This window comes from Bufo bufo, chromosome 1 (assembly GCF_905171765.1).
Source record: "Bufo bufo chromosome 1, aBufBuf1.1, whole genome shotgun sequence".
NCBI lineage: Eukaryota > Metazoa > Chordata > Amphibia > Anura > Bufonidae > Bufo > Bufo bufo.
Window position 1 is genome coordinate 710,852,299 of NC_053389.1, and position 25,892 is coordinate 710,878,190.

The 25,892-nt window shown below is 45.9% G+C and overlaps 1 protein-coding gene across 1 annotated transcript in view; it reads right to left on the minus strand.

The window, feature by feature from the left end:
* The window catches only part of LYSMD4 (LysM domain containing 4), a 35,425-nt gene that overhangs the window by 2,606 nt on the left and 6,927 nt on the right, over window positions 1-25,892 (minus strand). Inside the window, exon 3 of the mRNA XM_040414240.1 lies at window positions 17,599-17,884. Coding sequence (XP_040270174.1) covers window positions 17,599-17,871 — 273 coding nt within the window. The 5' untranslated portion in view covers window positions 17,872-17,884. The remainder of the gene's footprint in view (window positions 1-17,598; window positions 17,885-25,892) is intronic.

Sequence of the window (25,892 nt, forward strand, 5' to 3'; positions counted from 1 at the left end):
TTGACCTGTCATGTCCGTCATGTCACTATTTATCCATCCCCTAAAGTGCTGACATTGTGCCGCCAGGTAATATAACCATGGATTGGGCACTGCCAGACCCCCTGCTTCCTTTGGATATTGTAAGGTCTCTAATTTAATTCTGGATTGGCCTTTCTTCCATATCAGGTCTCTAAATATAGAATTGATTTTCCGAAATCTGTCAAGTGGTATCCACGTCGGAGCATTGTGTAGTATATATAATAACTGGGGCATCATAACCATCTTGATCAGATTAACCCTGCCTATCACTGACAAAAAACAGTTTGCACCATGTCTTGGAGCAAAGCCTGAATTTTATCAGTATTGGGGACAGGTTCAACGCCTCAAAGTCCGTCAGTTTAGGTGATATGTTGATCCCTAAATATTTAATAGTTTTAACGCATGGGATATTGTTTAATGTAGCTTTTGCCGAGGATGCCTGTCCATCTAAGAACATAAGAGCCGATTTGTGCCAGTTTATAGTCAGGCCTGATAACCCTCCAAAGCGACCAAGCAATGACATAGACTCGGCCAGGGATGTCGACGTGTCTCCCAGAAACAGCAAGGTGTCATCAGCATACATGGCCACCTTATTGTGAAAAGAACCATATTTAAATCCCACGATCGCCTGTGAACACCTGATCGCAGCCGCTAGGGGCTCAATTGCAAGCGCAAACAACTAGGGGTGCACCGAAATGAAAATTCTGGTCCGAAACCGAAACCGAAAATTCAGGATGCCCTTGACCGAAAACCGAAACCGAAACCGAAACTGCCTTTTTGCCCAAATACTTTTAAAATACTTTTTTTTTAATGATTTTATTAATAATTCTTTTTCATGAATGAAATTCATCTGTGGGTGGCTCTGTTATGGAGAGGGGGATCTGTGGGTGGCGCCGTTATGGAGAGGGGGATCTGTGGGTGGCTCTGTTATGGAGAGGGGGATCTGTGGGTGGCGCTGTTATGGAGAGGGGGATCTGTGGGTGGCGCTGTTATGGAGAGGGGGATCTGTGGGTGGCGCTGTTATGGAGAGGGGGATCTGTGGGTGGCACTGTTATGGAGAGGGGGATCTGTGGGTGGCGCTGTTATGGAGAGGGGGATCTGTGGGTGGCGCTGTTATGGAGAGGGGGATCTGTGGGTGGCGCTGTTATGGAGAGGGGGATCTGTGGGTGGCGCTGTTATGGAGAGGGGGATCTGTGGGTGGCGCTGTTATGGAGAGGGGGATCTGTGGGTGGCGCTGTTATGGAGAGGGGGATCTGTGCACTGTTATGGGCATAACAGTGCACAGATCCCTTTCCCCATAACAGTGCACAGATCCCTTTCCCCATAACAGTGCACAGATCCCTTTCCCCATAACAGTGCACAGATCCCCCCTCCCCATAGCAGTGCACAGATCCCCCCTCCCCATAGCAGTGCACAGATCCCCCCTCCCCATAGCAGTGCACAGATCCCCCCTCCCCATAGCAGTTCCATAGACCGATCCCCCTACCCATAACAGCCCCGGCCCTGCTGCTCACAGCATCTTTATTTTACCTTACAATCGTGAGGCTCCAGTAACTAACAACTCTGCAGGCAGAGCGGAGGGCGGCGTAACGTCACTTACTCACGTGACGCACCTGCTCCGCCCACTTTATGAATGAAGGAGGCGGAGCAGGCGCGTCACGTGAGTAAGTGACGTTACGCCGGCCTCCGCTCTGCCTGCAGAGTTGTTAGTTACTGGAGCCTCACGATTGTAAGGTAAAATAAAGATGCAGTGACAAAGTAAACCGCCCGCCCGGCGCCCGCCCGCAGATGGTGGGTGACAAATCCCACACCCCATATTTTCGGCCGATATGTAACAATATCGGCCGAAGTGGATTTGGTGCATTTTCGGCCGATATTTTCGGCTGCCGAAATTTCGGTGCACCCCTACAAACAACAAAGGAGACAGTGGACATCCCTGCCGTGTCCCCCGAAACAGCTTGAAGCTTGATGACAACTCTCCGTTAACTCTAATACGTGCCCTTGGTGCAGAGTATAGCGTTTGTGCCCACTTAATGAAGCATTTCCCAAAGCCCATTGTCCGCAGTGTACACCATAGATAGCCCTACTCTATACTATCAAACGCCTTGGCCGCGTCTAGTGATAAAATCGCTCTGTCACCCTCATTATCTGCTGTACACTGTATACTAGCAAATACTCTTCTTATGTTTATAGAAGTGGATTTCTGAGGCATAAAACCAGTCTGTCAGGGTGCACTATTGTCAGTATTACCTTTGATAATCTCATCGCCAAAACTTTAGCTAATATTTTAACATCCGCCGCTAATAGTGAGATGGGCCTATAGGAATCAGGTAACTTGGGGTCCTTGTCTGGCTTAGGCAGTACCACTATAAGAGCATCTTGCATTGAAGCTGGAAGGGAACCTGCTTCTAAGGACTGTTGGAGAACCTTTAGTAACTCCGGGAGCAGAACACCCCTAAATTTCTTGTATATCTCCGCAGGGAGCCCATCTGAGCCCAGGGCCTTGTCATTTGCCATGGAGTCTAGTGCTACATCCAGTTCCTCTAAACTAATAGGGGCATCTAGCATTATTCTATTCTCAGGTGACAGCTTAGGGAGGTCAATGCCATGCAGGAAATCTACCATCTCTGACTCCACACAACTAGTCTTGGATGTGTAAAGATCAGAATAGAAGTCCTCCATAACCTTTAGAATGTCCCCAGTGGTCCGCTTACTCTGACCCTGCTCATTTACTAACTCTGTTATACACGTTGACCCCTGTTGAGCTTTTGAAATAACCGAGAGTAAATGTCCTACACTTTCCCACACTTGCATGGGATAGGCATAAGGCCATCTTTCATATAAGATAGGGCCAGGGGCTATCCATAGTATTTAGTATATTGGGCAGACTAGATGGGCCAAATGGTTCTTATCTGCCGACACATTCTATGTTTCCCCTTCTGTAAAGAACTGCTGTTTGTAGAACTGTCTCTTCCTATCTGCCACCTGAATCAAATGGCATCTTAAATCTTCCTGAGCTAACTTCAAGTTCCGGCTCGCCCCCTCTGACGGATCTAATACATATGCCACTTCTGCATCTTTGACAGCTGCATGCATACGAACATCAGGTCTCCCTAGAGCGAGATTTATGTCTGTTAATCTGTTGGATTAGTACACCTCGCAGGAACCCCTTCATGGCGTCCCAGACAATGTGCAAAGGGGCTGTACCTGTGTTAAAACAAAAATACTCCTTCAACGCCCATTTCACATCTTCCAGCCCACCTAGCGTCTGCAACCAAAAAGCATTACATTTCCACAGTTTGGAGCCCAGTCCAGCTTTTCTTACTAAAGCCAATATTCTATTTTAAGAGGGGAGTAGTCTGAGAGGTATCTGGGGAGATTCTCTGGGGAGTGCACCACAGGAAACGCAGCTGCGTTAATCAAGGTTAAATCTATTCTCGATAGCGATGCAAAGGTGGATGAATTACAGGAATAATTGCGAGACCCTGGGTGCTGTATCCTCCAGATGTCCAGCAGTCCCACTTCCGTCATTATATTATTAAGAGGAGACGTTCTCCGATACCTGCCAATATCGTGAACTCTGCATCTATCTATTCGCTCATCTGGGACATTATTAAAATCCCCAATTATTAACCAAGGGACACTAGCATATTGCGCTAAGATATCAAATATTTTCCTTAAAATGGACCACCGAAAACGGAGGAGGACTGTAAACTGATATCAGAACCATGCGCACTCCATCTATTTCACAAAATAAACATATAAACCTGCCCTCCTCATCTACATGCTGCTGTAAACATAAGAAGCGGATACTTCTGTGTACCATTATGCTTACCCCCATTGAATGTTAGGAGAAAATCCCACCCAGGCCTTACTCACAGTATGCAGTGATCGTTTATTCAAATGAGTCTCCTGTAAACAGTATATAGCTGGGTGAAACCGCATCATATAATTAAACACACTTTGGCGTTTCGTCGCATCAGCTAGTCCCCGCACATTACAACTATTTTAGTCACTTGAGTCATTGACAATTATGTTCCTATAATTATGCAACACATTTGTTTGAACTTGTAGGTACCCTAATGTCTCTCCTCGCCACCACTGCCATTTAGTGCTGAAGCATGATAGCCAGCCCAGCCCCCCCCCCCCCCCCCCCATGTTAACTCCCCATTCCAACAACAGGTAAATTGATTTCTTATACTGAACATTTCCCGCCCTAGGTGGGCAGCTACAGCAAACACTACCTAGCTTGCGATGCAGCATAGCCTAGCTCTGTGTTAAACACTCACACAGGCTAGAGTCCTTGGTAAGGTTATGCACGCTGCTCGTGCTCCTGCCATCAAAATGTCACCGTCACCATATGAATAATAATAAAAATTAACATTAAAACTAAACAGATTCCGCACTCCGGGCCGGTCAGAAGACTGTTCTCTCCATAACAAGTGCAGGTTCTCCCCAACCGTAGGGGGGTCAAGGAATGCAAACAAAGAATTGGACAACATTACCACCAGCATTGTCCACTTCAAGTGTCCGGTTCTTTATGCTTCAGACGCTTTTCATGTAGATCCAGCCACTTTAGCGCGTCTTCCGGATTTCCAAAGAAATGAGTGGCTCCCAAGGCTGCCACCCTCAATTTTGCCGGGAACAACATGGAGTATGGTACTTGAAGGATTCTCAGCCTCCGTTTTATATCCAGGAAGCGCGCCCTGCGCTTTTGAACCTCTGAGGAGTAGTCGGGGTATATTGAGATCGTCGCTCCATTAATGGATAGTTCCGGAAGGTCACGCCCTTTCTTCAAAATAGTGTCCCTATCTTTGTAGTGTAGTATCTTAGCTAGGATCGGACGTGGGGGGCTCCCCGGAGGAAGCGGTCTAGTGGGCACCCTGTGTGCCCTTTATCTTGAAAGTTTTCCAGCAGCCACTTTTCAATAAAATCTGTGGAGTGAGCTCCCCCAGCTTTTTCAGGGATACCCACGATTCTAATATTGTTGCGTCGCGACCTATTCTCAAGGTCGTCTGTTTTAGCAAATAACTGTGCAATGTCCCGTCCAGACATCTTGGCAGCCATTTTAAGGGGTGTCATTTCATCCTCTAAGCCAGACACTCGTTTTTCCACCTCAGTGGTTCTTTCAGATATCTTGTGCAGGTCCAATAATCACCAAATCTTCTCTAAGTCCCCCCACTTGCAATGTCAGGGACTTAAGGGTGCTGCTGCACTGTGTCACTGCTCTCATGACATCCTGTAGTGTTGGCTCTTTATCATGAGGCGCTTTTCCCCCCTCAGCTGCATGGCTCTGCTTACCAGATCTCACAGAGGCCCGGGCTCCCTCCAGACCGCTCTCTCCCTCCACCGAGGAGTCTCTCTCCCCATCCAAGGACACCTCCGTCTCCTCACGTTCCTTCAAGCCCGCTCATGTCTCTCCCAAATCGCGGGCATATCTGCTGAGCCGCGCCGCCACATTACAACTCATCTCTTCTTGCGGGTCCTCCCCCTCGGCGCCATGTTGCGGCCGTTCCTCCCGCTCCTCTCTGAAGCTTACCCGGGGTCCCTTTAGACATTTTCACCGGCTTCTGCGAGCTCCTGACCATTGTCCCCAGGATCGGGCGGCTGTTACACCGCTGCAGAGACTCGGTAAGTGCCTTGGTGACGACTATCAGGATAAACGGCAGGAGCTCTTCACATGTGCGCCTTACTCCATGCCGCGCTAGGCCACGCCCGAGAAAACCCCTTTAACGTAATAATGACCAAGCATTATACATGTACAGTGTGGGATAAAGCTCCTGCAATCTAGCAGGTGGTCAGTGACAGCAGAGTACCTCTTCTGCTTTCTCCTTTCCTCAGTACAGAGCACTCAATGAGCGTTATGCAGTGAAATTTTGTGTCATTAAGACTTCCTGTCTTGGGGGCAGAGCAGAGCTGCTGGGTCTTAGCAGACCCTGATTAGCTCTGCCTGTGTTTAAAGGGACATGTCCACAGGTTAGAGGTCACAGTACTTGGCAACCCATGATACACCACTGCATGTGTATACAAGTAGACTCTCATGCAGCAGATATTTCTGATATCTGTGTGCCTACAAAAAACAACTCCATTCATACAAGTGGAGATGATTTTAATTCACAGAAATTTCTGCTTCAAATCTACAGCATGTACAGCCACTCAAGGGAGAGAATTTATCAAGCCCTGCACTCCAGAATTCTGACGATTATAAAAAAAAATCTCGTGGCTGCGCATCTGCCTAGTGATCTCCAACCCTGTACTATGAAAGGGGCTCATTAGCATGCCATTGTTAGAATTGGGACCACTGATCAGAACGGGAGAAAGTCCAGTGCATTCAAGGGGAAAGTGCACATTTACAAAGCGGTTTGTGTTCAGTTACAGGGATGTCCCGACAGATTCCCTTTAACCCCTTAAGGACTCGGCCGCATTTCACCTTACGGACTTGGCCATTTTTTTGCAAATCTGACCAGTGTCACTTTAAGGGCTGTTTCACACGAGCGGATGCCGTGCGTGACATCCGCTCCGTGAATGACAGCCAAGACCCGATGCAGACTGCAGAAGCACGGAGCATTAACATGATTGATAATGCTCCGTGCCTCTCTGTGATCTCTTTACTACGAAATCACAGTGAGATAAAGTTGTGAAACAGCTTTAAGTGCAGATAACTTTAAAACGCTTTGACTTATCCAGGCCATTCTGAGATTGTTTTTTCGTCACATATTGTACTTCATGACACTGGTAAAATGAAGTAAAAAAAAATAATCATTTGTATTTATTAAAAAATATCAAATTTACCCCAAAAAAAAAAAAAAAATATTGCAAATTTCCAAGTTTCAATTTCTCTACTTCTATAATACATAGCAATACCTCCAAAAATAGTTATTACTTTACATTCCCCATATGTCTACTTCATGTCTGGATCATTTTGGGAATATTTTATTTTTGGGGGATGTTACAAGGCTTCGAAGTTTTAACCCCTAAAGGACACAGCCCTATTTCACCTTAAGGACCAGGCCATTTTTTGCAAATCTGACCAGTGTCACTAAGTGCTGATAACTTTAAAACGCTTTTACTTATCCAGGCCGTTCTGAGATTGTTTTTTTCGTCACATATTGTACTTCATGACACTGCTAAAATTGGTTCAAAAAGTTAATTTTTTTGCATAAAAAAAATACCAAATTTACCAAAAATTTTGAAAAATTTGCAAATTTCAAAGTTTCAGTTTCTCTACTTCTGTAATACCCCCAAAAATTGTGATGACTTTACATTCCCCATATGTCTACTTCATGTTTGTATCATTTTGGGAATGATATTTTATTTTTTGGGGATGTTACATAGCTTAGAAGTTTAGAAGCAAATCTTGAAATTTTTCAGAAATTTTCAAAAACCCAATTTTTAGGGACCAGTTCAGTCACTTTGCGGGGCTTACATAATAGAAACTAGGGGTGGGCGATATAGGCGATATAAATTTGTGCCACGATATGGATTTTGAGCATATCGCCGGACTGCGATATGATCGCGCACCATGTTCTCCTGAGCCGGCACAGTGGAGAAGGAGGGAGTCCCTCCCTCCCCACTGAGCGCGGCTGCCGCTGACTACTAATGACAACAGAGTAGGAGGAGGAGGGTAGGGAATGTGGCCACTGCGTCACCAATGAATGCCTGAATAACAACGTAGCGTTCATGTGCCGGCCATATCCCGGCCCCTATCACTGCACGCTGCGATCCGCCGAAATGAACCCCTCAGTTGAGGGGTTAATCGCGCGGATCACAGCATCCTGTCAGAGGTAGGGTGCCAGGAATGTTCTTCAGTCTCTGCATTGGTGGCAGTGGGCAGTTCCGATCGGAGTCCCAGCAGTGTAATGCTGGGGCTTCGATCGGTTACCATGGCAGACAGGAGTCACACTACTGAAGTCCTGGCTGCCATGGTATGTTAGTGAGCAGCATTATACTCACGTGCGCTGTGGCCGCCGGTCGCTCCTTCTTCTGTCTGTACGGCGCATCGCACCGCACAGATCTATGAGAAGAAGGAGCGTCCGGCGGCCACGGCGCACGCGAGTATAATGCTGCTCACTAACATACCATGGCAGTCAGGACTTCAGTAGCGTCCTGGCTGCCATGGTAACCGATCGGAGCCCCAGCATTACACTGCTGGAACTCCGATCTGAACTGCCCACTGCCAGCAATGATGGGGGGGGGGGGGGGGGAGAGGAGGGGACCCTGTGGCCACTGCCACTAATGATTAATACTGGGGAAGGAGGTTTGAGTTACCAGAGGGGGCTGATAAGAGGGAGAGGCTGGGGGGCAGATCAGAGGCTGGCTGCCATGGTCAGCTCCCTGCTGTTGTGTGCACAAAGCACAGGGCAGCAGGGAGAGTGTAAAGTCCTACTCACCCTAATAGAGCTCTATTAGGGTGAATATGACAAGGGTTCTAGCCCTTAAGGAGGCTAATAGTTATTAAATAAAAAGTAAAAAAAAGTAAAAAAAAAAAAAAAAAGAAGTTTAAACATCCCCCCCCCCCAAATATAGAAAACAATATATCGCGATATATATCGCACATGCTTAAAATTATAATCGCAATATAGATTTTAGGCCATATCGCCCACCCCTAATAGATCCCACCCAAAAATTACCCCATTCTAGAAACTACACCCCTCAAGGTATTCAAAACTGATTTTACAAACTTTGTTAACCCTTTAGGTGTTCCACAAGAATTAATGGAAAATAGAGATACAATTTCAAAATTTCACTTTTTTGGCAGATTTTCCATTTTAATAATTTTTTCCCAGTTACAAAGCAAGGGTTAACAGCCAAACCAAACTCAATATTTATGGCCCTGATTCTGTAGTATACGACCACATATGGGGTGTTTCTGTAAACTACTGTATGGGCACATGGCAGGGCGCAGAAGGAAAGGAATGCCATACGGTTTTTGGAAGGCAGATTTTGCTGGACTGTTTTTTTTGACACCATGTCCCATTTGAAGCCCCCCTGATGCACCCCTAGAGTAGAAACTCCAAAAAAGTGGCCCCATTTTAGAAACAATAAGAATTAACAGCTGCCTTAGATATCGATGCTTAGGTACATTTATTGATGTTAGTTTAGTTAGTTTGAAACTAACATCAATAAATGTACCTAAGCATCGATATCTAAGGCTGATGTTAATTCTTATTGGATCTATTGGGGTGGAACCCTACAGTCAGTCTCCATACAGAGTGCGCTGAATACAGATCCCATTTTAGAAACTACGGGATAGGGTGGCAGTATTGTTGGTACTAGTTTAGGGTACATATGATTTTTGGTTGCTCTATATTACTTTTTGTGAGGCAAGATAACAAGAAATAGCTGTTTTGGCACAGTTTTTATTTTTTGTTATTTACAACATTCATCTGACAGGTTAGATCATGTGATATTTCTATAGACCAGGTTGTCACGGATGCGGCGATACCTAATATGTATACTTTTTTTTTTATTTATGCAAGTTTTACACAATGATTTCTTTTTTGAAGCCAAAAAAATAATCATGTTTTAGTGTTTCCATAGTTTGAGAGACATAATTTTTTCAGTTTTTGGGCGATTACCTTAGGTAGGGTATGATTTTTGTGGGATCAGATGACGGTTTTATTGGCACTATTTTGGGGTGCGTGTGACTTTTTGATCGCTTGCTATTACACTTTTTGTGATGTAAGGTGACAAAAAAAATTGTTTATTTAGCACAGTTTTTACGGTGTTCATCTGAGGGGTTAGGTCATGTGATATGTTTATAGAGCCGGGCGATACCCAATGTGTATACTTTTTTTTTCCCCCCCTATTTTTTACCAATTTTTTTAAACTTTATTTGCGGAAAATGAAGTTTTTGTTTGTTTTTACTTGAAACTTAATTTTTTTGGGGGGAAAACTTTATTTTTTCAACTTTTTTTTTGTCCCACTTTGGGACTTGAACTTTTGGGGGTCTAATCCTTTACAATGCATTCCAATACTTCTGTATTGGAATGCATTAGCTGTATGAGTAATACTGTGTGTATTACTCATACAGCTTTCGGCCTGTGAGATCCAGGTGGCTGGATCTCACAGGCTCATCACAGGAAGGCAACGCCGATGCCTCAGGAAGGCATGGCGCTGCCTTCCATGCCATCAGGTCCCCCCTACAGCCCCATGGGAACCCGATGGCACTGCCGCCACCGCAACTTAGAAAAGCCGCAGGTCTGAATTGACCTGCGGTTTGACCTGCGGACCGCGCATTTAGCCAAGGGGCCTGCTCAATGATTTGAGCAGGCACCTTGTTCCAATCACCACCTGCCACACTCACGCGGAAAAATCGCGCATTTTCCCGCAACGCACCCACCTCTTATTCGGGCAAAAAACATAGCGCCCGTGTGAAAGAGGCCTTAACCGCCTAACGCAGGATCGCGTTCCGGAGGCGGCAGCTCTGCGCAGAGTCACGCATATACGCGTGATTTCGCTCAAAGCCGGCCCGCACATGCGCATCGCGGGCCGGCAAAAGTTGGAGGGGGGTCACGTCATCAGCTTGGCAGCCAATGATCGTGGCTGGCAAGCTGATGATTTAAAAAAAAATAAAAAATAAAAAAAATCGAATCAGAAGCCAACACATTATATTTGTAAATATGATGTGTTAAATGGCTTCTCCGCTCCTGGTCCTTTTCGTCGGTTGGTTCCAGCAGAGGAGCAGACATCACAGTGAGTAGCACCCAACACTTCACTTAGCCCCAGATCACCCCCCATCACCCCAATTAACCCCTTGATCGCCCCTGTCAATCACCTAGTGAAAGGAAAAAAGTGATCAGTGTAAACTGTCACTTTTTTTTTCACTGGTATTGACTGTTAGGTTTTAGGATAGTTTAGGTCCCTTGGTTAGGTAGTTTAGCGATTGTTTAGCACCCAGCCCACCGCACCGCAGTCACTTATTCGCTGATTAGCGTATTGCTAATCATCATTTGTACTTTTATAGTATCTGTAAGTGATCAAAACTGATCACAGTCAGATCTATAATTGTATTAGTGTCACCTTAGCTTGCCCTCCACCCAAAACGCAGTGTTTGCCCGATCAGGCCTGATCGGTCGCCCACACGTGCGTTCACCCACGCCCGCCCCGCAGCAGTGACAAATTTTTTTTTATTTTTTGATCACTGCACAATCACTTTACAAGCGCTGCGGCGATAAAAAAAATCTGTTTTGATATTTTTTATCAATCGCAGCGGCCTCCGGTACTTCGCTAGCCTCCCCTTTGTAAGACAGGCTTTCTTTTTTTTCTTGGGTAGTCTCAGGGAATACCCCTAAATTTAGTAGTCCAAATGTCAAACAGGGGGTATTCTTCTGAAGAGGCCTACAGGATTCTGACCCAGTCGGATGAGGAATGGGAACCCTCATCTGACGAATCTAGCGAGTCAGAATATGAACCTGTAGAAAGCAGTGGCAGTCTGACCCAAAGTTCGGACGAGGAGGTTGAGGTCCCTGATAGCACCAGGCGTACCCGGCCCCGTGTCGCTAGACCACAGGTTGTGCAGGATCCGTTTCAAGGGCAGCAGAGTGGGGCTGGCGCTGTCGGATCACGTGGTGAGGCATACACCAGCAGCGCAGCCCTCCCTAGTACCAGCACTGCCGTACAACATGGTGAAGTGGCGAGCACCAGAAGGGCAGTTGAAGCTGGTACGGTGGCACGTGCAGTAGTCACCCCGTTGCAGCCACCGCACAGACAGGCCCCTAGAGTCCCTGAGGTGCTGGCAAACCCTGATTGGCAGTCCCCAACTTCAGCCGCACCTGTAGTTCCCCCTTTCACCGCCCAGTCTGGAGTTCGGGTTGAGACAGCTCAGATCGGTTCGGCCCTGGGATTTTTTGAGCTGTTGACTGCGGAGCTCTTGGACTTAGTCGTGGCAGAAACAAATCAGTATGCCACTCAATTTATAGCCGCCAACCCGGGAAGCTATTATGCCCAGCCTTTCCAGTGGAAACCAGTCCAAGTTTCCGAATTAAAAAAAAATTCTGGGCCTTCTCCTGAACATGGGTCTAACCAAAAAGCATGAATTGCGGTCATATTGGTCCACGAACCCGATTCATCACATGCCCATGTTCTCTGCTGCTATGTCCAGGGCACGTTTTGAGACCATCCTGCGTTTCCTGCACTTTAGCGACAACAGCACCTCCCGTCCCAGATGCTACCCAGCTTTTGACCGGCTCCACAAAATTCGGCCCCTCATAGACCACTTCAACCAGAAATTTGCAGATTTGTATACCCCTGAGCAAAACATCTGCGTAGACGAGTCCCTTATACATTTTACCGGGTGCCTTGGCTTCAAACAATACATCCCAAGCAAGCGCGCCCGGTATGGGGTCAAATTGTATAAGCTCTGTGAAAGGGCCACAGGCTATACCCACAAATTTCGGATCTATGAGGGAAAAGATCAGACCCTGGAGCCGGTCGGTTGCCCTGACTAACTGGGGAGCAGTGGGAAGTCTGGGACTTGGTGTCACCCTTATTTGGCAAGGGGTACCATCTTTATGTGGACAATTTCTACACAAGTGTGGCCCTCTTCAGGCATTTGTTCCTAGATTGGCTGCTGTGGCACCGTGCGACCTAGTCGCTGGGGCTTCCCCCAACGGCTCGTTACCACCCGTCTTGCAAGGGGGGAGAGGGCTGCCTTGTGTAACCAAGAACTGCTTGCGGTGAAATGGAGAGACAAGCGTGACGTTTACATGCTCTCATCCATTCACGCAGACACGACAATACAAATTGAACGGGCAACCAGTGTCATTGAATAGCCCCTCTCAATCCACTACTATAATGCGCTCATGGGAGGGGTGGACTTCAATGACCAGATGTTGGCTCCCTATTTAGTTTCCCGACGCACCAGACGCTGGTATAAGAAGGTGTCTGTATATTTGATTCAATTGGCGATGTACAAATAGTTTTGTTCTCTACAGTAAGGCTGGGAGAACGGGATCCTTCCTCAAATTTCAGGAAGAGATCATCGCGAACCTCCTGTATCCAGGAGGTTCTGTGGCCCCATCCACCAGTGTAGTTAGTAGTCTACACAAGCGACATTTCCCCAGTGTCGTTGCTGGTACCTCAACCCAACCGTCACCCCGAAAAAGATGTCGTGTCTGTAGCAGGAGTGGAATAAGGCGTGACACCCGCTATTTCTGTCCTGACCACCCTGCCCTATGCTTTGGAGAGTGTTTCCGGAAGTACCACACACAGGTACACCTAGCATAGGGATTGCATCTCACAGGACAGGCACACAGGGCTATTAGGGCCCTTACACTCACAGCTGCTGCAAACCTCTCCTTTCACCTGGGATAAAGTGCATAATGTACTTCGCCACATCTTTGGGCAATTTGCGCTTTGCACATTGTCCCATGGGGAAGGAGAGATTTGTCCTATAAAAAGGTAAAAAAAAAAATAATCACCGGTAAGCAAAAAAAGTTAACGTTCAGTTCAAAAGTTTATATGTTATGTTCAAAAGTTATTATAAAGTTAATAAATTTATTGCGTTGCGGCCTGTTTTTTTGTTTTGTTTTTTTTACCTTCCAGGTGGACCAACCGATCGACTAGCTGCAGCACTGATGTGCATTCTGACAGAAGCATTGCGCTGCTGTCAGATTACACACAATTAGGTGTATGCGGCGCTGCAAGACGAGATTTCTCCTCTGCAGTAAAAGATACGTTTGCCGAGGCATATGAGCTGAGGAGGTGGCGGTGTTCATATACTTTGGCAAACACTTTGTATATATATAAAAAAAAAAATCCCGGCAATGATTTATTCATCCACATCGATTGATGTGAATGGAGAAAAATCGGGTTTGCCAGGGCATACGGGCTAAGTGGGTATGGATGTTGGGCGGAGCTCCTACGTCCTGGCAGACGCCTTTCCCCTCCTTTTTATTTTTTGGCAGAGATTTTTTCATCCACATTGATCGATGCGAATGAAGAAATCTGTGCCGTTCATTTTTTCTTTCAGCCCAGAGGCTGAACGGAAAAAAAAAAAAATCTCATTACCCGTATGCTCAATATAAGGAGCATAGCAGAAACTCCTAATGCTGGCCGTACATGTAATGATTGCGGAGACCCTCAAATGCCAGGGCAGTACAAACACCCCACAAATAACACCATTTTGGAAAGAAGACACCCCAAGGTATTCACTGAGGGGCATATCGAGTCCATTAAAGATTGAAATTTTTGTCACAAGTTAGCGGAAAGGGAGACTTTGTGAGAGAAAAAAAAAAAAAAAATTTCCGCTAACTTGTGGCAAAAAAAAAAATAATTTCTATGAACTCGCCATGCTCCTCATTGAATACCTTGGGGTGTCTTCTTTCCAAAATGGGGTCACATGTGGGGTATTTATACTGCCCTGGCATTTTAGGGGCCCTAAAGAGTGAGAAGAAGTCTGGGATCCAAATGTCTAAAAATGCCCTCCTAAAAAGGAATGTGGGCCCCTTTGCGCATCTAGGCTGCAGAAAAGTGTCACACATGTGGTATCGCCGTACTCAGGAGAAGTTGGGGAATGTGTTTTGGGGTGTCATTTTACATATACCCATGCTGGGTGAGAGAAATATCTCGGTCAAATGCCAACTTTGTATAAAAAAAAAAAAAAAAGGGAAAAGTTGTCTTTTGCCGAGATATTTATCTCACCCAGCATGGGTATATGTAAAATGACACCCCAAAACACATTGCCCAACTTCTCCTGAGTACGGCAATACCACATGTGTGACACTTTTTTGCAGCCTAGGTGGGCAAAGGGGCCCACATTCCAAAGAGCACCTTTTGGATTTCACCGGCCATTTTTTACAGATTTTGATTTCAAACTACTTACCACACATTAGGGCCCCTAGAATGCCAGGGCAGTATAACTACCCCACAAGTGACCCCATTTTGGAAAGAAGACACCCCAAGGTATTTCGTGATGGGCATAGTGAGTTCATGGAAGTTTTTATTTTTTGTCACAAGTTAGTGGAATATGAGACTTTGTTAAAAAAAAAAAAAAATTATAATTTTCCGCTTACTTGTGACAAAAAATAAAAAGTTCTAATGAACTCACTATGCCCATCAGCGAATACCTTAGGGTGTCTACTTTCCGAAAAGGGGTCATTTGTGGGGTGTTTGTACTGTCTGGCCATTGTACAGTCGTGGCCAAAAGTTTTGAGAATTACATAAATATTGGAAATTGGAAAAGTTGCTGCTTAAGTTTTTATAATAGCAATTTGCATATACTCCAGAATGTTATGAAGAGTGATCAGATGAATTGCATAGTCCTTCTTTGCCATGAAAATGAACTTAATCCCCAAAAAACCTTTCCACTGCATTTCATTGCTGTCATTAAAGGACCTGCTGAGATCATTTCAGTAATCGTCTTGTTAACTCAGGTGAGAATGTTGACGAGCACAAGGCTGGAGATCATTATGTCAGGCTGATTGCCATTTTAACCCAGACTTGACATGTTAAAAAGGAGGGTGATGCTTGAAAACATTGTTCTTCCATTGATAACCATGGTGACCTGCAAAGAAACGCGTGCAGCCATCATTGCGTTGCATAAAAATGGCTTCACAGGCAAGGATATTGTGGCTACTAAGATTGCACCTCAATCAACAATTTATAGGATCATCAAGAACTTCAAGGAAAGAGGTTCAATTCTTGTTAAGAAGGCTTCAGGGCGTCCAAGAAAGTCCAGCAAGCGCCAGGATCGTCTCCTAAAGAGGATTCAGCTGCGGGATCGGAGTGCCACCAGTGCAGAGCTTGCTCAGGAATGGCAGCAGGCAGGTGTGAGCGCATCTGCACGCACAGTGAGGCGAAGACTTTTGGAAGATGGCCTGGTGTCAAGAAGGCCAGCAAAGAAGCCACTTCTCTCCAAAAAAAACAATCAGGGACAGATTGATCTTCTGCAGAAAGTATGGTGAATGGACTGCTGAGGACTGGGGCAAAGTCATATTCTCCGATGAAGCCTCTTTCCGATTGTTTGGGGCATCTGGAAAAAGGCTTGTCCGGAGAAGAAAAGGTGAGCGCTACCATCAGTCCTGTGTCATGCCAACAGTAAAGCATCCTGAGACCATTCATGTGTGGGGCTGCTTCTCATCCAAGGGAGTGGGCTCACTCACAATTTTGCCCAAAAACACAGCCATGAATAAAGAATGGTACCAAAACACCCTCCAACAGCAACTTCTTCCAACAATCCAACAACAGTTTGGTGAAGAACAATGCATTTTCCAGCATGATGGAGCACCGTGCCATAAGGCAAAAGTGATAACTAAGTGGCTCGGGGACCAAAACGTTGACATTTTGGGTCCATGGCCTGGAAACTCCCCAGATCTTAATCCCATTGAGAACTTGTGGTCAATCCTCAAGAGGCGGGTGGACAAACAAAAACCCACTAATTCTGACAAACTCCAAGAAGTGATTATGAAAGAATGGGCTGCTATCAGTCAGGAATTGGCCCAGAAGTTGATTGAGAGCATGCCCAGTCGAATTGCAGAGGTCCTGAAAAAGAAGGGCCAACACTGCAAATACTGACTCTTTGCATAAATGTCATGTAATTGTCGATAAAAGCCTTTGAAACGTATGAAGTGCGTGTAATTATATTTCACTACATCACAGAAACAACTGAAACAAAGATCTAAAAGCAGTTTAGCAGCAAACTTTGTGAAAACTAATATTTGTGTCATTCTCAAAACTTTTGGCCACGTCTGTAGAACCTCAGGAAACATGACAGGTGCTCAGAAAGTCAGAGCTGCTTCAAAAAGCGGAAATTCACATTTTTGTACCATAGTTTTTAAACGCTATATCTTTTACCCAAACATTTTTTTTTTATCAAAGACATGTAGAACAATAAATTTAGAGAAAAATTTATATGTGGATGTCGTTTTTTTTGCAAAATTTTACAACTGAAAGTGAAAAATGTCATTTTTTTGCAAAAAAAATGTTAAATTTCGATTAATAACAAAAAAAGTAAAAATGTCAGCAGCAATGAAATACCACCAAATGAAAGCTCTATTAGTGAGAAGAAAGGGAGGTAAAATTCATTTGGGTGGTAAGTTGCATGACCGAGAAATAAACGGTGAAAGTAGTGTAGGTCAGAAGTGTAAAAAGTGGCCTGGTCATTAAGGGTGTTTAAGCTAGGGGGGCTGAAGTGGTTTTCCACGATTTTGATACCGATGACCTACCCTTAGAAATAGGTCATCAGTATCTGATCAGTGGGGTTCCGACACCCAGGACCCACGTTGATCAGCTGTTTGAGAAGGCACAGGTGCTCACCAAGCACAGTCCTGTACATTCTATAGCGGCTGTGCTCATCGCCACTCGCTTCTATGGGGCTGAGCGCGATACCAAGCACAGCTGCTATTCAATGTACGGTACTATGCTTTGTGAGCCGCGAGAAGGCTGCGGCACTCACAGGAATGCCAGTGCCTTCTCTAACAGCTGATTGGTGGTGGTCCTGCGTGTCAGACCCCCACCGATCAGATTCTGAGGATAGGTCATTATTATCAAAATCTCGGACAAAACTCCTTTAATAAATAAATTTGTGACAATGGCCTGCAATGCATTTATTCAAGTGTGTGTGGGGGTGTAAATTATTACCTTGCAGCCATACTGCAGTGCCAGTTTGTTAAGGTTGTCATTCTCTGTAATGGCATGCTCCAGCAGAACGATATCGCCAACTTTTTCCCTCGATGCACTCTGTCTATGAAGCTTTCCTCCTCTCGCTCGCAGCTCCAAGATGTTAAGTTCTTCTTCTGAGGAGCTGTCGAGGTCTGATGACCCATTAGTAAATGTGTAAACATGGCTTCCTCGAGATGAATGGACGGTAGCTGGTGGATGGAAGGAATGAGAAGGTCCCTTTTTCAGACGCATGGTTATCACAGCCCTGGAGAGGCAATGCAGACATTGAGCATGAAGTTACTGAAGCAGAGGTTAGGTATGTAACGTAACATAAGGAAGACAGCAGCAGACCAACGCTTACATGGCAACCTCAATCACAGTAATGTATCATGTAGCTTCAGGGAGGCACATCTGAAATTACATGGGCACGCTGTGCTCAGCACTGAAGGTTAATGCAATTAAAATCTCATCCCGTTTCAGACGGTGTTCATAATCTTGTGGCTGACTGAACTGTGCTCCATGTACCCAACCAAGACGTTGCAGTCTGTGTGGTCAGCATTCCTGATAAGACTAGAAGCTGGGTGTTGAAGTGTGTACACAGCGGGAGCGACACGTCCAAATAAGAGACTCACCTGGATGTATGGCCGCTTGCTGCAGGTCAGCCAACATTACACGTGTAAGGTAGTAAACATGTCACTGTATGCTCTTCCTTTCCAACAAATCCTGACAAACCGCCAAAGAGGACGGACAGACTAAGGCTACTTTCACACTAGCGTTTTTTTGCGGATCCGTTACGCTTCCATTACAATAATACAACCGCATGCATCAGTCATGAACGGATCCGGTTGTATTATGTCTTCTATAGCCATGACTGATCCGTCTTGAACACCATTGAAAGTCAATGGGGGATGGATTTATCAATGCTTTATACCAGTTTCCACCACTTTTTTTACCATGACAAATCCTGCATGGTGTGGTTTTTAGCCTAGCCTGAATTGATTAAAGGCAAGTTCCCAACCAGCAGTCAACCAGAGCACACAGTGCTGCAAGGTTAAGCATGGGGGATGAGGGGCACCTGACTGAGCATGTGAGGGATTCCAGACCTCCATTAGACAATGTTTTTTTTTTTTTTGAGTGCTTTAAAGGGCGCCTGTCACCTAATATAATAAAAAATATATATATATATATGTTGCACGACAAATATGGTTGTGTAGCCCTAGCCTTATGCAGCACTTCACCCCAGATTTCTCCTCTCATACGCTTTACCTGGCATCCTCTGCCCTGATGTCACTGAGCTGCCTTCTGAAATCTTGTGTAGGCGCCATGCATTGTGCTGCCTGCACCTGTGCACAATGTTCCCTCAAGTGGACAAGCACCTCACAAACTGGATCTGCACATGCGCAGGGGCCTACGCTCAGGAGAGGGTCGTCAGAAGCGGAGCATTAGACTCACAGGTGGCTGCCCAAGTTGAAATACTGGACTGGATGCCTCCACACGCTAGCTACACCATCTGCAAAGGCAAGTACGCCCATCTGCACTAGGAATTATGGCTCATTCACACATCAGTGTTCGGTCAGTGATTTCCATCAGCGATTGTGAGCCAAAACCAAGTGCGGCTCTAAACACAGAACAGGTGCAGATCTTTCCCTAATACCTTATGGGCTCCAATCCGGGTTTTGGCTCAATCACAATGAGGCTTTCAACACCCTTTCGGTGACAAACGTATCAGGGAGTGATTACAGCAGGCATCCTCAAACTGCGGCCCTCCAGCTGTTGCAAAACTACAACTCCCAGCATGCCCGAACAGCCTGCAGGTATCAGCCTACAGCAGGGCATTGTGGGAGTTGTAGTTTTACAACAGCTGGAGGGCCACATTTTGAGGATGCCTGGGATTACAGCAACCAAAATACTTCCTTTACTACTCCACATCTTGTAGACCAGGGCTTGACAAATTTCCTTGGAATCTAGGAGCCAGCTAAAAAAGTTAGGAGCCAGGCGGAGACGCGTCATAAAATCTATATTGCGATATAATTTTAAGCATGTATATCGCAATATATTGTTTTCTATATTGGGGGGGGTGTTTAAACTTTTTTTTTTTTACTTTATTTAACCACCTCAGCCCCCAGTGCTTAAACACCCTGAAAGACCAGGCCACTTTTTACACTTCTGACCTACACTACTTTCACCGTTTATTGCTCGGTCATGCAACTTACCACCCAAATGAATTTTACCTCCTTTTCTTCTCACTAATAGAGCTTTCATTTGGTGGTATTTCATTGCTGCTGACATTTTTACTTTTTTTGTTATTAATCGAAATTTAACGTTTTTTTTGCAAAAAAATGACATTTTTCACTTTCAGTTGTAAAATTTTGCAAAAAAAACGACATCCATATAGAAATTTTGCTCTAAATTTATAGTTCTACATGTCTTTGATAAAAAAAAAATGTTTGGGTAAAAAAAAAATGGTTTGGGTAAAAGTTATAGCGTTTACAAACTATGGTACAAAAATGTGAATTTCCGCTTTTTGAAGCAGCTCTGACTTTCTGAGCACCTGTCATGTTTCCTGAGGTTCTACAATGCCCAGACAGTACAAACACCCCACAAATGACCCCATTTCTGAAAGTACACACCCTAAGGTATTCGCTGATGGGCATAGTGAGTTCATAGAACTTTTTATTTTTTGTCACAAGTTAGCGGAAAATGATGATTTTTTTTTTTTTTTTTTTTTTCCTTACAAAGTCTCATATTCCACTAACTTGTGACAAAAAATAAAAACTTCTATGAACTCACTATGCCCATCAGCGAATACCTTGGGGTCTCTTCTTTCCAAAATGGGGTCACTTGTGGGGTAGTTATACTGCCCTGGCATTCTAGGGGCCCAAATGTGTGGTAAGGAGTTTGAAATCAAATTCTGTAAAAAATGACCTGTGAAATCCGAAAGGTGCTCTTTGGAATATGGGCCCCTTTGCCCACCTAGGCTGCAAAAAAGTGTCACACATCTGGTATCTCCGTACTCAGGAGAAGGTGGGGAATGTGTTTTGGGGTGTCATTTTATATATACCCATGCTGGGTGAGAGAAATATCTTGGCAAAAGACAACTTTTCCCATTTTTTTATACAAAGTTGTCATTTGACCAAGATATTTATCTCACCCAGCATGGGTATATGTAAAAAGACACCCCAAAACACATTCCTCAACTTCTCCTGAGTACGGGGATACCAGATGTGTGACACTTTTTTGCAGCCTAGGTGGGCAAAGGGGCCCATATTCCAAAGAGCACCTTTCGGATTTCACTCCTCATTTTTTCCTGAATTTGATTTCAAACTCCTTACCACACATTTGGGCCCCTAGAATACCAGGGCAGTATAACTACCCCACAAGTGACCCCATTTTGGAAAGAAGACACCCCAAGGTATTCCGTGAGGGGCATGGCGAGTTCCTAGAATTTTTTATTTTTTGTCACAAGTTAGTGGAAAATGATGATTTTTTTTTTTTTTTTTTTTTTTTCATACAAAGTCTCATATTCCACAAACTTGTGACAAAAAATAAAAACTTCCATGAACTCACTATGCCCATCAGCGAATACCTTGGGGTCTCTTCTTTCCAAAATGGGGTCACTTGTGGGGTAGTTATACTGCCCTGGCATTCTAGGGGCCCAAATGTGTGGTAAGTAGGTAAATGACCTGTGAAATCCGAAAGGTGCTCTTTGGAATGTGGGCCCCTTTGCCCACCTAGGCTGCAAAAAAGTGTCACACATCTGGTATCTCTGTATTCAGGAGAAGTTGAGGAATGTGTTTTGGGGTGTCTTTTTACATATACCCATGCTGGGTGAGATAAATATCTTGGTCAAATGCCAACTTTGTATAAAAAAATGGGAAAAGTTGTCTTTTGCCAAGATATTTCTCTTACCCAGCATGGGTATATGTAAAATGACACCCCAAAACACATTCCCCAACTTCTCCCGATTACGGAGATACCAGATGTGTGACACTTTTTTGCAGCCGAGGTGGGCAAAGGGGCCCATATTCAAAAGAGCACCTTTCGGATTTCACAGGTCATTTTTTACAGAATTTGATTTCAAACTCCTTACCACACATTTGGGCCCCTAGAATGCCAGGGCAGTATAACTACCCCACAAGTGACCCCATTTTGGAAAGAAGAGACCCCAAGGTATTCGCTGATGGGCAAAGTGAGTTCATGGAAGTTTTTATTTTTTGTCACAAGTTAGTGGAATATGAGACTTTGTATGAAAAAAAAAAAAAAAAAAAAAATAAGCATTTTCCACTAACTTGTGACAAAAAATAAAAAATTCTAGGAACTCGCCATGCCCCTCACGGAATACCTTGGGGTGTCTTCTTTCCAAAATGGGGTCACTTGTGGGGTAGTTATACTGCCCTGGCATTTTCCAGGGGCCCTAATGTGTGGTAAGTAGGTAAATGACCTGTGAAATCCTAAAGGTGCTCTTTGGAATATGGGCCCCTTTGCCCACCTAGGCTGCAAAAAAGTGTCACACATGTGGTATCGCCGTATTCAGGAGAAGTTGGGGAATGTGTTTTGGGGTGTCATTTTACATATACCCATGCTGGGTGAGAGAAATATCTTGGCAAAAGACAACTTTTCCCATTTTTTTATACAAAGTTGGCATTTGACCAAGATATTTATCTCACCCAGCATGGGTATATGTAAAATGACACCCCAAAACACATTCCCCAACTTCTCCTGAGTACGGCGATACCAGATGTGTGACACTTTTTTGCAGCCTAGATGCGCAAAGGTGCCCAAATTCCTTTTAGGAGGGCATTTTTAGACATTTGGATACCAGACTTCTTCTCACGCTTTGGGGCCCCTAGAATGCCAGGGCAGTATAAATACCCCACATGTGACCCCATTTTGGAAAGAAGACACCCCAAGGTATTCAATGAGGGGCATGGCGAGTTCATAGAAATTTTTTTTTTTTGGCACAAGTTAGCGGAAATTGATATTTTTAATTTTTTTCTCACAAAGTCTCCCGTTCCGCTAACTTGGGACAAAAATTTCAATCTTTCATGGACTCAATATGCCCCTCACGGAATACCTGGGGGTGTCTTCTTTCCGAAATGGGGTCACATGTGGGGTATTTATACTGCCCTGGCATTCTAGGGGCCCTAAAGCGTGAGAAGAAGTCTGGAATATAAATGTCTAAAAAATTTTACGCATTTGGATTCCGTGAGGGGTATGGTGAGTTCATGTGAGATTTTATTTTTTGACACAAGTTAGTGGAATATGAGACTTTGTAAGAAAAAAAAAAAAAAAATTCTGCTAACTTGGGCCAAAAAAATATCTGAATGGAGCCTTACAGAGGGGTGATCAATGACAGGGGGGGTGATCAATGACAGGGGGGGTGATCAATGACAGGGGGGTGATCAATGACAGGGGGGTGATCAGGGAGTCTATATGGGGTGATAACCACAGTCATTGATCACGCCCGTGTAAGGCTTCATTCAGACGTCCGGATGCGTTTTGCGGATCCGATCCATCTATCAGTGCATCCGTAAAAATCATGCGGACATCTGAATGGAGCTTTACAGGGGGGTAATCAATGACAGGGGGGTGATCAATGACAGGGGGGTGATCAGGGAGTCTATATGGGGTGATCACCACAGTCATTGATCATGCCCCTGTAAGGCTTCATTCAGACGTCCGGATGCGTTTTGCGGATCCGATCCATCTATCAGTGCATCCGTAAAAATCATGCGGACATCTGAATGGAGCTTTACAGGGGGGTAATCAATGACAGGGGGGTGATCAATGACAGGGGGGTGATCAGGGAGTCTATATGGGGTGATCACCACAGTCATTGATCATGCCCCTGTAAGGCTTCATTCAGACGTCCGGATGCGTTTTGCGGATCGGATCCATCTATCAGTGCATCCGTAAAAATCATGCGGACATCTGAATGGAGCTTTACAGGGGGGTAATCAATGACAGGGGGGTGATCACCACAGTCATTGATCATGCCCCTGTAAGGCTTCATTCAGACGACCGGATGCGTTTTGCGGATCCGATCCATGTATCAGTGCATCCGTAAAAATCATGCGGACATCTGAATGGAGCTTTACAGGGGGGTGATCAGGGAGTCTATATGGGGTGATAACCACAGTCATTGATCATGCCCCTGTAAGGCTTCATTCAGACGTCCGGATGCGTTTTGCGGATCCGATCCATCTATCAGTGCATCCGTAAAAATCATGCGGACATCTGAATGGAGCTTTACAGGGGGGTAATCAATGACAGGGGGGTAATCAATGACAGGGGGGTGATCAGGGAGTCTATATGGGGTGATCACCACAGTCATTGATCATGCCCCTGTAAGGCTTCATTCAGACGTCCGGATGCGTTTTGCGGATCCGATCCATCTATCAGTGCATCCGTAAAAATCATGCGGACATCTGAATGGAGCTTTACAGGGGGGTGATCAATGACAGGGGGGTGATCACCACAGTCATTGATCATGCCCCTGTAAGGCTTCATTCAGACGACCGGATGCGTTTTGCGGATCCGATCCATGTATCAGTGCATCCGTAAAAATCATGCGGACATCTGAATGGAGCTTTACAGGGGGGTAATCAATGACAGGGGGGTAATCAATGACAGGGGGGTGATCAGGGAGTCTATATGGGGTGATCACCACAGTCATTGATCACGCCCCTGTAAGGCTTCATTCAGACGTCCGGATGCGTTTTGCGGATCCGATCCATCTATCAGTGGATCCGTAAAAATCATGCGGACGTCTGAATGGAGCTTTACAGGGGGTTGATCAATGACAGGGGGGTAATCAATGACAGGGGGGTGATCAGGGAGTCTATATGGGGTGATCAGGGGTGATTAGGGGTGATCAGGGGCTAATAAGGGGTTAATAAGTGATGGGGGGGGGGGTGTAGTGTAGTGTAGTGGTGCTTGGTGCTACTTTACTGAGCTACCTGTGTCCTCTGGTGGTCGATCCAAACAAATGGGACCACCAGAGGACCAGGTAGCAGGTATATTAGACGCTGTTATCAAAACAGCGTCTAATATACCTGTTAGGGGTTAAAAAAAACACATCTCCAGCCTGCCAGCGAACGATCGCCGCTGGCAGGCTGGAGATCAACTCTCTTACCTTCCGTTCCTGTGAGCGCGCGCGCCTGTGTGCGCGCGTTCACAGGAAATCTCGCGTCTCGCGAGATGACGCGTATATGCGTGACTGTGCGCAGCGCTGCCACCTCCGGAACGCGATCCTGCGTTAGGCGGTCCGGAGGTGGTTAATAACTATTAGCCTTCTTAAGGGCTAGAACCCTTGTCATATTCACCCTAATAGAGCTCTATTAGGGTGAATAGGACTTTACACTCTCCCTGCTGCCCTGTGCTTTGTGCACACAGCAGGGAGCTGACCATGGCAGCCAGCCTCTGATCAGCCCCTCCCCCCCTCCCTCTGATCAGCCCCTCCCAGCCTCCCTCTGATCAGCCCCTCCCCCCCTCCCTCTGATCAGCCCCTCCCCCCCTCCCTCTGATCAGCCCCTCCCCCCCTCCCTCTGATCAGCCCCTCCAGCCTCCCTCTGATCAGCCCCTCCAGCCTCCCTCTGATCAGCCCCTCCAGCCTCCCTCTGATCAGCCCCTCCAGCCTCCCTCTGATCAGCCCCTCCAGCCTCCCTCTGATCAGCCCCTCCAGCCTCCCTCTGATCAGCCCCTCCAGCCTCCCTCTGATCAGCCCCTCCAGCCTCCCTCTTATCAGCCCCCTCTGGTAACAAACCCACCCCGCCTCCCTCCCCAGTATTAATCATTGGTGGCAGTGGCCACAGGGTCCCCCTCCTTCTCCTCCCCCCATCATTGGTGGCAGTGGGCAGTTCCGATCGGAGTCCCAGCAGTGTAATGCTGGGGCTCCGATCGGTTACCATGGCAGCCAGGACGCTACTGAAGTCCTGGCTGCAATGGTATGTTAGTAAGCAGCATTATACTCACGTGCACCGTGATCGCCGGGAGCTCCTTCTTCTCATAGGTCTGTGCGGCGCATTGCTAATGCTATAAGCATTAGCAATGAGCCGCACAGACAGAAGAAGGAGCGACCGGCGGCCACGGCGCACGTGAGTATAATGCTGCTCACTAACATACCATCGCAGCCAGGACTTCAGTAGCGCGACTCCTGGCTGCCATGGTAACCGATCGGAGCCCCAGCATTACACTGCTGGAACTCTGATCAGAACTGCCCACTGATGCAGAGAGTCGAGACTGAAGAACCCGGCACCCGACCTCTGACAGGA